The sequence below is a fragment of the Gymnoscopelus microlampas genome (genome assembly GCF_963454915.1).
Source record: "Gymnoscopelus microlampas genome assembly, chromosome: 5".
NCBI lineage: Eukaryota > Metazoa > Chordata > Actinopteri > Myctophiformes > Myctophidae > Gymnoscopelus > Gymnoscopelus microlampas.
Genome location: NC_139942.1, coordinates 48,209,064 through 48,223,582, shown reverse-complemented (window position 1 = coordinate 48,223,582; position 14,519 = coordinate 48,209,064). Strand labels below are relative to the sequence as shown.

The window sequence follows — 14,519 nt, the reverse complement described above, 5'->3', positions numbered from 1 at the left end:
TGGAATGAGTGATCTCCTGACGCTCAAGGTTCCTTTTGCACAGACGGAGTTAGGCAAGACAGCATTTTCTGTCAGTGCTCCATCTGCCTGGAATGAGCTCCAGAGGTCCTTGAAAATCAAATCACTTCCATCTTTAGGTAGTTTTAGGGAAAGGATTTCCAACATTTTTGTTCAGGATTGTAACTGCTTTATTTAATTAATTGATTATGATATATCTGTTGTAGTTCTTTGACTATTTTCGTTTTTCAGTTCTTTCTGTATTCTGATTCATGTATTTATTGCTGTATGTGAATGTCTATTCCTGTTGAATTAATGTGTTCTGTATCTCGGCTACATTGAAAATGAGGGCCTGCCCCTCAACTGTACTCCGAGCTGAAATAAAGGTTATGATGATGATGAATGATAAATTGCCAAAAAAAGCCACTCCCACCGCACCTGCGCTGGTTCTTGATTGAGAAGGTGTTGTTCCGCCCCACGGGCTTATGGGAGGTGAAGTCCTCGTCCTCCTCGGGTATGTGTTTGCCGCCGCTTTGTCCGTTCATGCTGACGGGCACCATGGAGACGTGGCGCCGCATGGCCCCTCGGGGGGGCGCGTGGTGGATCTTGAAGCCCAGGCCCTCGGTGCTGGCGGAGCGGGTCATGCCTCCGCCGCGCGGGGATGCGGGTGAGCCGGGGTCCCCGTCCAGGGGAATCTCAAAGGAGATTCCCCGAGTTGAGGAGCTGTGTGTGAGAGGGATCCAGGAGAGAGAAATATACTTCAAAACTGAAACAAAGGGGGAGGGGAAATTACTTTTACTGCTTCACCCAGGCGACGGCTGCTCAGATGGGTCAGATTAAGCCCTTGAAAGCGTCGCTATTCTGGGGCAAACATTCGCGGAAAATAGTACAATTTACAAGCTCGCAACATGTTGCATTGCTACTGTTTTTCCAACAAAGACATTTGGTGTAGAGGGGAATCAAGTATAGAGTCCTGATGGACCGCAGTTAATTAAGTATAATAGAGTACAGAAGTCCTGACATTGAATCGTAGAATCGTCTCATATAAGAATTGTGGTCCAAAAATAAACAAACTGTCTCGGCGATATTGTCAGGGAGGAGGTTCTGTATCGTTTATGATAGTCAGTCACTTATATTTGATACAGTCTGTTTCTGGCGAAAATTTAACTAATTCGGCGGAAGTAACATTATCGTTTTCTCACCCTCAGTTGATGCTTCATATCCATAAGAGTAAAACCGCCAGGGTCATTTGTTTATTTTTGGAACACAGTTCTTATTTGACGCAATATTAAATACGTCTATGGGGATTCAGAATGGGGGTGGAAAACCGCGAACCAGGTAGACAAACCTAGCATGTGTCTCTACCCGTTCAGCTACAGCCGCTCCGATATCGAAAGATTGGCCAAAACAAAAAGACTGTTTTAAAGTATATTGGAACGCCCTGGAAATACATTGTCATGAATATATTTAAGCCATTAAGGCCTGAAGTTCCGATTCTACAAAATGTCTATCCTAACAGTTTTCTGAAAAGCCTATGTTGCTATAACAGTGGTTCTCAAACCTTTTCAGGTCAAGGACCCCCAAAATGATATGTATTTGGCCGCTGACCCCCATCTGAAAATATTTTGTTCCAGGGACTCCCAGAAGTAAAGATTTGAGTTAAAAATGTTTGCTTAAAACATATACAGTATATATTCAAAGATTTGCACAAAGTTTCACGAAAATAGGAGATCTACAAGCTCATAGTGCGGCACTCGGTGCCACGCTATGAGCTTGTATATCTGCTATTTCTGAGTAGCCAAAGTATAAAATAATGGTTGAAGTGGTTACACAGACGCGTTCCCGGTTTTAATGGGTTAAGATACATCTCATAAACTGTAATATGACTTTATTCATGGCCAGGGAGATACTAACCGTTTCTCTTTGGGCCAGGTTCCCACACAGCCATCCACATAGGACATGGAGGTGGACCTCTTTATGATGCCTGGGACGAGAGACACAGACGCATTAATGTGAGTCTTTCCTATTCATATTTACACACACACACACACACACACAGTAACACTCGAAACAATGGAAGTTGAGTACGTTAGTCAAGGACTCTTGATGTGTAATTGCTTAGAAACAGGAGAAGAACCCTTTAATTTCAGTTCCCCTGCCATTGTTTTCTGAGCCGACCCAGAGATTAAACACTCATGTACACTCAAGTGTTATTAGCTGCATGAAGCAAGTGCAGAATTATTGTAATGAAGCTCCCTGAAGCTGTCTATGTACATACATATTTATGTATGTGTGTGTGTGGCTGTCTAGAAAATATGTCCACCAGATGGTGCTGTAAGCCGCAACACAAACTGAAACATACAACCAGACTGACTGAACATCTAGGACAGTGGTTCTCAAACTTTTTCATGTCAAGGACCCCCAAATTGACACTTATTAGCCCGCGGACCCCCATTTAAAAAGATAAGTCAGGGAACCCCATAAGAGAAGATTTTTTACTTCTCTAGCAGTGATTCTCAACCATTTTAATATCAAGGACCCCCAGTTTGACATGAATTAGGGCTACGGACCCCCATTTAATGGCATCTCTATCTCTGGGACCCCGATTCATATTGTAAAATCAATGTTAATTTAACTCTGAGAGTGTACAAATGGAACCAAATGGACCCTAATTTGGTTCCATTTGTACACTCAGAGTTACAGACCCATAAGGGTCCATTTGGTTCCTATCCATCATTTAGCTGGGGACCCCCTGGAACCCCCTCAAGTACCCCTGGGGGTCCCCGGACCCCACTTTGAGAATCAATTATCTAGGAGATGTTTGCGATACAGTGCAGTACGGTACAGCATGTTGGCCTACAGGTTGAAAGTAATAAGACAACAAAATAACCGTTTATATGAAATACCATGATTAATACATATATAGGTGATAAGCGTTGTTATTACCTGCAGCAGGTATGTGTTCCAAGCTGTCAGGTCTGTCTGCATAGCTCTGTTTGACAGGGCTGGACACAGGGGCCATGTTTCTGCAGGACGGGACAGGCTCCCACGATGCTACAGTAACAGAGAGAGACCAACACTGTCTGTGACCAACAATGTCTGAAGGACTCCGAAAATGTCCTTCAGACATTTTCGGAGATTCTGAGAGCCATATTATTATTACTTAAAGGGATACTATTTTTCTATCGATTAGTCACCCCATGGAGACTAATATTTGGTCTCCATGGGGTATTTTTTATTTTTTGTCGCATTCCTAAGCCAATAATTTGATTACCAGCGGACCGGTAGGCAGCGGTTCCGGTAGGAGAAACAAAGGAGACTCTTTGTGTCTCCTACCGGAACCGCTGCCGGTCATCAAATTATTGGCTTAGGAATGCGACAAAGACAAAACAATATCCATGAATTCAAGTCTCCATGGGGTGACTAATCGATAGCAAAAATTTCATTTTGGGGGTGAGCTATCCCTTTAAGCTTGGTTTATACTTTGTTGTACGACGGCATTGCAGACCGGAAATAGCCGATCTATGCGCTCATAACGCGTTGCGGATGAGGCGCGTTGTGAGCTTATAGATTGGCTATTTTCAGTTTGCGACGCCGTTAACATTAGACTTTTACATTTAACTCTTACATGATCTTGACTGTATAGCAATATGAATAATTATAGTACATTATTATCATTAATATTTGTATATGTAATGATGACTGTAACTGTACCTTCAGGGTCGAAGACTCTGGGCTGGACGAAGGAGGGCTTCACCACTTCAAACCACCAGAAGAGCTCGGCCATAAACACCAGGTAGTTGCTCTGCAACACACACACACACCAGTGTTAATTTTGTCGACTAAAACTATGACAAAAAATGGTCGTCAACTACCTTTTTTCACTGATGAAAACTAAATAAAATCTAAAAATAAACTAAGCTATGATGACTAAAACTATGACTAAATACACAGAAAATTTCGTCAACAAATAAAAACTAGACTAAAATATTAGGGAGAGACTAGTGGAGAAGAGATCCAGTAGAACGAAGACAAGTCATTTTATGCTTGGTTGCGTGTGCTCCAAAAAGATCCGATCTACAAGTTCACAACGTGTCGCACACAGCTGTGTAAATCAGACATAATGACGCCATCAAGGCCCGTCAAAACACATTTTAGTCGACTAAATCAACTGTAGATTTAGTTGACTAAAATCGTTTAATATTTAGCCGACTAAAACTAGACTAAAAGTAAAAAAGTTCAGATGACTAAAATATGACTACATTGAATTTTATTCAAAAGACTATTACTAAAACTAAATCAAATTTTGCTGTCAAAATCCAGAGCTTTCGTTCAATTTAACCCTATTTGAGAATTGTACTGTGTAGTTGTAGGAGCAGCTCCTCTCCACCAGATGTCACTGCTGAGATGCAACAGGGTGGCCAATTGAAACAATATGCAGCTTTTCAAATAGATCAAAGGATCAAGGTCACAGCCTGGCAACTGTTGCCAAGGAACTGGATGAATGTGCGCACATGTATGTGCAGCATGCATGTGTGTGTGTGTGTGTGTGTGTGTGTGTGTGTGTGTGTGTGTGTGTGTGTGTGTGTGTGCGTGCGTGTGCGTGCGTGCGTGCGTGCGCGCGTGCGTGCGTGCGTGGGTGCGTGCGTGCGTGCGTGCGTGCGTGTGTGCGTGTGTGTGTGTGGTGTGCATTTAAGGGAGGCTGTTTGTTCTTTAATGTCTAACCCGTAATCAAACTGCCAAATATACCATCTGGACTGGAGTTTAAATATACAGCTCCTGCACACATGGATGCAACAAGCTCTGAGACTGACTGACCCAGAACCACGAGAAACACATTAATGATGCTTCTGGAAACTTCCACGCATCATTTCATCTGTAGAGAAACACAGACCGATGGGGCCTTTCCCCCTTTAAACTGCGATATAATGAACACCACAAAACCACAACTAACAGTTAGTTATACCCCAAGAGTTATCCAACAGTTAACAGCCTAATAGATAGCCTAAAGGTTATCCAACAGTTATCTGACAGTTAGCCAAATAGATAGCCTAATAGCTAGGCCTAAAAGTCGCCTGAACAGCTTCATGGTTTGTTTGGTCTATAATTTTGGAAAACGAAAAATAATATACTGCAGGAATGGGTGACAGTAATTCTTTTCATGCAATATATTAAATGAAAGGCCTCTCTCTTTCTCTGTGTCCATCTCTTTCACACACGCACGCATGCGCGTGCGCGCGCTCGCATGCATGCAAACGCCCGCACACACGCACGCACACACAGTGCGGATGGGATTCAGTGGGAGGTTAGGCAATGGCCGGACGGGAACCGCGCCAGGGATCTTTGGCCGCTCTTCAGGGCCGGTTTTGTCATTCTCCTCCCTTTCCCTTTTGCCTACTTGTAAGCACTGTCCGCTCCATACACACACACACACACACACACACACACACACACACACACACACACACACACACACACACACACACACACACACACACACACACACACACACACACACACACACACACACACACACACACACAGACAAGACACACACAGACAAAAAGTGTGAAAGAAAAGGCACGGAAAAGAGGAAGATGGGAGGGGGAAGAGCGAATTGAGAGAAAAGATCGAAGACGACAAGAAGAGTGTGAGAGTTTCAAAACTGAGCGTTTTGTGTTGTTTTTAAAGGAATGGAAAGCCCCCTTCTTCAGTTGGATGTCAGGCCGGACTGTGACTAGAATCCTAATGCCTCTCTCTGCCCACGCTCTGTGCCCTGGCATGCTGTTTACCCACACTGACTGTAGGAGGGGTCCAGCTATTCCTCCTGGGCCCAGCCAGAAGACACAGTGGCCCTATAGATAAACTGACTGAATCACATTCAAAACCTCCCAATTTAAGCCCCGAATTATACTTACGTCATAAGAAGGCATCGCATGTCAAAAAAAAATGCCGATCTACAAGCTCACGCCGGTTTAAAACCTTGGGAACTATAAACTAACTAATCCTCCCGCTTGGAGCAACGGTAAAACTGTGATTCAGCAGGTTCTTCTGCTGCTATCTGCGAGGATGATCCTAGATGATGTCTCTGTGTGATAAACACAGCAGAGAGGTCTGAGAGAGGAGAACAAGGGAGCCAGGAGGGGACGGGGATGGGGGGGTGCAGTGTGAAGCTCCTCTGAGCACCCTCTGTGCTCCCATGGGTGACTGAAGAGACTCGGCCCGGAGGGTACAGACGCACACGCACACGCACACATTGTTTTTGTTTTTTTTACTTTTGCTTCTGAATAATACTACTAAAAACAGTACCCTCCATGCACGGTGGCGTTGATTGCCAACAGCAACAGATCTTCAAACAAACTAACAACAAGTCGCTTTGTTAGCTTGAAGATCTGTGATTGTACCACAATGCATAAGCTTTTACACCAAATAATTTCTCAAACAAACAAATGCCTCTTCTTCTTCTCTCCTACCTTTGACGGAAGCGTGTTTATGCAGTATAGAGAAGTGGTTCCCAAACCTTTTTAGCTCCGCAACGCGTTGTGAGCTTGTAGATCTGCTTTTTTCAATACTTCTTAAAAGTTGTTGTGGAATTTGTGGAATTGTAGAATTTTTTAAAGATGATTATTTATATATTCAATTTTTTTTATTGTATTAATGAAATTAATTGAAAATGTTTTAATTTGTTTTACATTACAAAAATTATTTCTAAAATCTTTTGAAATAATAATAATAAAAAATAAGCAAAAAGACGGATATTTATTCGCGACCCACTAAAATCGTTCCGAGACCCACAAATGGGTCCCGACCCACTGTTTGGGAAACAGTGGCATAGAGCGCGTCTCTTCTTCTCTCCTACCTTTACGGAGGCGTGTGTATACACAGCAGTGTTTCTCAAACTTTGCCATGTCAAGGACCCCCAAAATGATATGTATTTGGCCACGGACCCCCATCTCAAAATATGTAGTTCCAGGGACCCCCAGAAGCAAAGATTTGAGTTACAAATGTTCGCTTAAAAAAATTGACATATTCAAAGATTTGCACACATTTTCACGATTTTTCAAAAATAGCAGATCTACAAGCTGCCGCGCTATGAGCTTGTAGATCTGCTATTTTTGAATAGCCAAAGTATAAAAGGTAAAAATTAAAACATTTTGCTGGGGAACCCCTGGAACCCCCCCAAGGACCCCACTTTGAGACCCAGTGGTATACAGTATATATGGAGCGTGTGTCTTCTTCTGTCCTACCTTGACGGAGGCGTGCGCGTAGAGCAGGTCCTCCAGGCTGAAGTGGCAGCAGTGGTTCAGACTGTCCCTGCAGAACTCCTGCAGCAGCTGCAGGTTGTACAGACTGTCTGCCAGAGACATGGTCTCCTTCAAGCAGATATCTGAACGCGCACGCACACACACACACACACACGCGCGCAATGCAGCGCGCGCACAGACATAGAGAGAGGGGGAGGCAGAGAAACAAAGAGAGAGAGACAGAGAGAGAGAGAAGGAAGGAGGGAGAGAGAGAGAGAGAGAAAGACAGAGAGAGAGAGAGAGAAGGAAAGAGAAAGAGAGAGAGAGAGAGAATCTCTCGCGCGCACACACACACACACACGCACACGCACACGCACACGCACACACACACGCGGTGGGGAGGGGACCCAGACAGGAAGGCACAGGGGGAGATAAAGACAGATAGCACATAGTTTAGGTCAAGTAGAACAAATAGGAGCCAGCTGAAGGACTGATTGGCCTGAAATTATCCCACATGAGGCTGGCTGCCTCCTTCCTTTACTGGGTAGTCTATCTAGTACAGTGGTTCTCAAACCTTCAAATTTCAAGGTCTCCCCTTACAGACTTGTAAGGGTCAATTTTAGACCTCCCTAAAGCAACCCAGAGAGTCCCTAGAATCCACTTTGAGAACCACTGATCTAGTCTAGTAGTCCACAGGTTCTCAAACTGTCGGTTGGGACCCCGGGTGTGGGGTCTTGGGAAGATGAGGATGGAGTCACATTGACAACTGAACATAGAAAAGAGTATCCTTCCCATTAAGTCTGTTTGATTTGTTTTTGAAAAGCATAGCGTGTGTGAATGCATTTTCTTTGTTTTTCTTTTTATTATTTATTCTTTGTTCTGGCAGTGGCAACATATATCTGGGCTATACACTGTATGCTTCCTGTTACCAGCCCAGAAACACGTTTCCGTAGCTTTTATCTCTCTTAAGATACAAAATCAGCAGGAATCACAGTTGTAAATGTATTTTCTTTTGAATAAATATTCATATTCAAGGCTACCAATGTATGCTTTATTTTTGTCTCCGCCAGGCTGCAGGCATGGCCGAGACTATGTTTTGTACCCCGTCCGTCCGTCCGTCCGTCCGTCCGTCCGTCAACACCTACCTGACCTGGCGGAGACCTGTGCTCCGAGGAGCACTTTTTCTAGTTTAAATATGCTTTGAAATGGCACTATGAATATATGATAGCCAAAAAATGGTACAAAAAAGCTTGACAACCCCTGATCTAGTCAGTTTGAATGACTGTGCTGAAAATAATACTTTTCTAAAATAATAGCCGAGGAAAACTGCACTGTTGTGTGCTAGTTCTGGTGTATGACACTGAACTGTTTTTTTTTTCCAAAGTCTCTTCCAAGCATGAGGTCATGTTAATGTCATCTGCCCACGCGCTGCAGGACAACAACGCCAAACTAGAGGCACTGGACCATGATGTCATACTTTACAGTACCCCTCCACACTTCTAATTTCAGGGCAAGACGGCGTTCTGCCCGGAAAACTATGTGGAAGCATCTTCCAACAGCTGGCTCGCACATGTGTGTGAACTCCTACTGAACTAAGGTAGGCTGCGCTGATGTGTGTCGGGTGTCTCTGTCCTTTTCTGAGAAGCGCTGAGGATGAGAGTTTTGAAATGTTTACGTTTGAAATAACAGCCATGCAGCCAGCCAGACGGGCGGGCGGGCGGGCTAACGTTAGCACTGTAGCGGTCCACTCTGTCACGCACACGCGCGCACACGCGCGCACACACACACACACACACACACACACACACACACACACACACACACACACACACACACACACACACACACACACACACACACACACACACACACACACACACACACACACACACACACACACACACACACACACACACACACACACACACACACACACACACACACACAGACCTCGTGACCAATCACGGCCCGGCCCAGGGCATTTTTAGAACAGAGGGCTGAGTGCAGTCTAAGGAAACAAGCCTTTGTTTCTCTCTCTCTCTCTCCCACTCTTTTCTCTCTCTCTCTCTCTCTTTCTCTCTCTCTCAATTGGTCACTATCTCACCCCTCGCTGTCTTTCCCCTTGCTGTCTTTCCTCTCTCTCTCTCTCTCTCTCCCTCTTTCTCTTCCTTCTCCATGTTTGTCTCTCTGATGTGATGAGTTTATAGTTTGAGTTTATTATTTGAGTTTATTTTTTTGTGAACCATCCTGTACATTATCATCTGTTTAAATCATCAACATGATGTAAATAAATAAGCTGAATAATGCTCTTTAAGTTTAAGTGCAGAACATTAACAGTCAGCCCATCCACACCAGGATGTGGCGTATAGTTGTTTATTTTACTTTAAGCTTTTTTCCAGCTGCTTAAAAACCTCTGGGTAGAAAATGGATAAAAAAGCAGTAAACATAATCACAAATGGGTTCTTTGTCAGGAAGCACACTGTCCAAGAGGACAACAGAGATAGCTGTAGCAGTAGAGTGAAAGAATAGAGGACATTGTTACCCTGCGCCATTTAAATCACCCTTCAGTTTACATTGTATATATGGACTGAGACACAGCATCGCGGGTATATAACGTTGCTGGATCAAGAAGGTACATAGGGTACAAGGTGTATAGAGACAATCAACAATCTGTGTTATATGTGTATAGAGACAATTTTCAGTACTTTTACTTATTTGAAAACTTTAGTTAACTTTAGTTGGCCATTTACAAATATCCAATCTACATGCTCACAATGCGTCGCGACACATTGTGAGCATGTAGATCTGCTATTTTCAATTTATACATTTGAAAACTTGTGAAATGGGACATTTTGCGTAATGAGTACATTCTACTTTTTCGTACTTTAAGTATATTTTGATACCAATACTTTTGTAAGGATAAGGATAATTCCTTTTAACAGGTCGTTCATGAAAGTCCTTGGGGTCTTGTTTCCAATGAGAACCTGTGAGCAATTAGGGGTTAAGAGTCTTGCTCAGGGACAAATTTCATTTCATCGACACATATGCTGACCTGGCCTGGAATCGAACCTGGGGCAACCAGGGCCATTCAGCTATGGCCGCCCGTGTACTTTTACTCAAGTACATACATTTTGAATTCCGGACTTTTACTTGTAACAAAGTACTTCTGCATTGCAGTATTGATACTTGTTTTACTTAGTAAAGTAAGTAAAACATTTGAGTACTTTTTCCACCACTGTGTGCAGTTTGTAAAGGAAGCAGCACAAAACAACAGTATAGCGTTAAATTGTGATGCCACTCCAGACTGGCTGTCTGCTGCCTTGCGTGCATCATGTCCTCTTCATAAAGGCCTTCATCAAAGGCCAAAAAGCCTTTCACATACTTCACCTATAAAAGCACAAGCGTGCTTTCAGAAGAGCAGAGAGCATCTACAAGGCTTGTAGATCGCCTATTTTGGGCACGGCACCGTCCTACAGCGGATCATAAATTAACCAGAAGAACTGGCAAAGCGAGGGGCAGACATGACGGATGAGCTCCATGAAGGACTGGCTTGAAAACATATACTGTAGGCTCTACTGCAGTGGTTTTAAAACCGTTTCATGTCAAGGACCCCCAAATTGATTTATATTTGCCCAGGGACCCCCATCTGAAAAATGTTCTGTGCCAGGGACCCCCCCAGAAGAGAAGATTTGTGTTAAAAGAAATAAAATGATTCAACATTTTTCACAACACTTTCAAGATTTTTCAAAAATGATAAAAATAATAATAGCACATGTACTGTACAAGCTTCGAGCTTGTAGATCTGTTATTTTTCAATAGCCAACATATAAATGGTTATGAATTAAAGTCGTTATGATTGTGTTGCTATATTAATGATATATTGCTTGCTATATTAACATGACAAATTAAGGACTTTTAAGACCGTTTTAATAGCTAAAAAAGAAACTATACTATAAAAACTGGTTCAACATTGGCCAAATTGTCGAATAATATAAGAAAGAGGCAAAAAATAGCCAATCTGAGCTTGTAGATATGCTATTTGCACAATATTTATTTGTGGAACCGAGTCAAACTAAATGTAATGCCTCATTCCGAGTGCTTATCAGGTGAGGGGGTCCCCAGTTCAAATATGATTATTTTGGGGGGGGTCACAGCCTGAAAAGTTTGAGAACCAGTGCTCTGCTCTACAGCACACAGCAAACAGTAAAATTCTCAGTGTTTTAGTGTAAGAATGGACCCACACGGACCGGGTGAACCGCTCAGACTGTACTGTGATGGTGATGATGATGGAGTGGTGTAGCGCATTGGTTCTCAAAGTGGGGTCCGGGGACCCCCAGGGGTCCTTGTGGGAGTTCCAGGGGATCCCCAGCTAAATGATAGATTTGGCACCAAATGGACCCTTATGGTCTGTAACTCTGAGTTAAATTGACATAGATTTTACAATATAAATTGCGGTCCAAGTGATAGAAATGCCATTAAATGGGGGTCTGTAGCCCTAATGCATGTCAAACTGGGGGTCCTTGAAATTAAAATGGTTGAGAATCACTGCTAGAGCCGTAAAAAAAATCTTCTCTTATGGGGGTCCCTGGCATATTTTTTGAAATGGGGGTCCGCGAGCTAATAAGTGTCAATTTGGGGGTCCTTGACATGAAAAAGTTTGAGAACCACTGGTGTAGCGTACCTTCCAGTCTGACAGACTGTACTGTGATAGTGATGGTGATGGAGTGGCGTTTCGTACCTTCCAGTCTGACAGACTGTACTGTGATAGTGATGGTGATGGAGTGGTGTAGTGTACCTTCCAGTCTGACAGACTGTACTGTGATAGTGATAGTGATGGAGTGGCGTTTCGTACCTTCCAGTCTGACAGACTGTATTGTGATAGTGATAGTGATGGAGTGGTGTAGCGTACCTTCCAGTCTGACAGACTGTGGGCAGTAGAAGTGCAGCAGAGCTGCCAGGGCACAGCCGTCCGTGTTGTCCTTCAGCAGGTTGTCCACCAGGGGGAGCGAGGGAGCCTGCTCTCTCCTGTAGCGAGCCTGTGTGTAGCCATGGAAACAGCACAAAAACATCATCACTGTCAGACACACACACACACACACACACACACACACACACACACACACACACACACACACACACACACACACACACACACACACACACACACACACACACACACACACACACACACCCATCTGTGTCATCATCAGAGAGGAGAGACACATATTCGTATAAACATGCACTTACAGGCCCACACACACACACACACACACACACACACACACACACACACACACACACACACACACACACACACACACACACACACACACACACACACAGAACACAGCAGATTCATGTTAAATTGAGGAATTTCAGGCATGCGAAGAAATGATTAAACAGAAAAATGCATCCTTCACTGAGACAGTGTATACTTGTATATCGTCTCTGTCGGGTGGAAACCTCATAAGTACAAAACTGTTACTTTTCAGGAAACGGCAGATTTCCAGATTTAGCAGATCTACAAGCTCGTTGCGCTGCGTTTCAAGCTTGCACATCTGCTACTTTTTATGCTTTGGTTTGACGCTGTAGTGTGATCAAGTAGGGCGTTTATTGACAAAAAATCACACCCTGTGTGAAAAGAGTGGTGCCTTTGATGAGCCCCGTATTGATGTTGTCATCAATGTTTGTTTATTGGACATACATACGAACGGACAAACAGACAAAGTCAGATATAGGAGTGGTTGGCACCACTCAAAAAACACAAACAGTTTGAATATGGAGATAAGAGGTTTAGAGGTGCCTGACAGCATCAAGTTCTAATCTGTCGTTTATTTTTATTCCGTTTTTCTTGACTTGATTTATGTCTCTTTAACCCATTAAGACCTGAAGCCTATTCCACAAACATCTTCTAAATCCCAACAGTTTTCTGAAAAACATATGTTTCTATATCAGTGGTACTCAAACCTTTTCATGTCAAGGACCCCCAAAATGATATGTATTTGGCCGCCGACCCCTATCTCAAAATAATTTGTTCCAGGGACCCCCAAAAGCAAAGATTTTAGTTAAAAAGAATATATAATACTCAAAGATTTGCACAAATTTTCACGATTTTTTCAAAAATAGCAGATCTACAAGCTCATAGCGCGGCACTCGGTGCCGCGCTATGAGCTTGTATATCTGCTATTTTTGAATAGCCAAAAGTGTAAAATAATGCTTTTTAGCTAAAATCAAAAAAGCGACACAGATGCGTTCTGGGTTAAACTTTAGCCTTGCCTTCGTGGATTATGATTTATTGTGGTTTTCGTCACCCTGGATCGGAAAGCCCTTTGCGGTCCAAATGCTATTGCTTTTTAAATGTGCTATATAAATAAAGATGACACGACAATTCATCCGCACCGAGGCGGTGTATGGACGCGCCATAAGGTGCCGCAACAGGTAGCGCATGTGATTTAGAGCTTAATAATGAGCCGGGTTAGGATAACATCCATTTTAACCTACAGCTTTATATGTTTCCGTCTGCCGTCTGTTAAATAATGCAGTACAACACCACCACCACATACTAGAAGCTGTTTCTAGGGAACTGAGTAGGTAGTAGACCTGAATTGTGGTTCCTGAGATATGTGAAAAAATAGTGTTTTTTGAAGATGTAATTTTTTTTAGGACTTTTGTATCGATATTGTAGATCAGGGGTCTTCAACGTTTTCAGGCCAAGGACCCCCTAGCTGAGAGAGAGATGAAGCAGGGACCCCCTCTACATTGTATAAAAATTGTGTTTAAGATTTAACTTTTTTTTGTTTACTTGGTCTGCTCTTTTTTCTCTCTACACCAAACACCTCTTTGCCAAAAAATAGCCGATCTACAAGCTCGAGCTTGTAGATCTGCTATTTTTTGGCTAAAGTTCTCCTCAGAAAAGGGATGCTAGGGTTCAAGTGCTTAAGGTAAAAAAAATAATCACATCACACAAAGATTTGGCAGACCCCCTGTAGTAACTCTGAGGACCCCCTGTTGAAGACCCCTGTTGTAGGTGGTATATTGTAAATCTGTATTTGATGTATACACACCTCATACTAAGGACCCGCAATTGAAACAAGCTGTAAGCTTTATCCTTCTGATTATGGTGGGTCAGATGTATGTTACATGTGAGATATGTTTTATGTCATGATCAATAAAGATATCAATCAATCAATCCACCGTATAGCACTCCCCCGTTCACCCATAAACACACAGGAATGATGATGGGTGACAGGTGGTCGTTTTAGAGCGGACTGAAGCAGT

The 14,519-nt window shown here is 43.1% G+C and overlaps 1 protein-coding gene across 2 annotated transcripts in view; it reads right to left on the bottom strand.

Annotated features, from left to right (window-relative positions):
* camsap2b (calmodulin regulated spectrin-associated protein family, member 2b) overlaps nt 1–14,519 on the bottom strand; it is a 72,853-nt gene that overhangs the window by 22,136 nt on the left and 36,198 nt on the right. For both annotated transcript variants that reach the window (XM_084057499.1, XM_084057500.1), the window contains 6 exons: nt 12,151–12,277; nt 7,245–7,384; nt 3,712–3,802; nt 2,944–3,051; nt 1,912–1,981; nt 436–720 (listed from right to left, as the gene is read on the bottom strand). In XM_084057499.1, the coding sequence (XP_083913625.1) occupies nt 436–720; nt 1,912–1,981; nt 2,944–3,051; nt 3,712–3,802; nt 7,245–7,384; nt 12,151–12,277 (821 nt within the window). The remainder of the gene's footprint in view (nt 1–435; nt 721–1,911; nt 1,982–2,943; nt 3,052–3,711; nt 3,803–7,244; nt 7,385–12,150; nt 12,278–14,519) is intronic.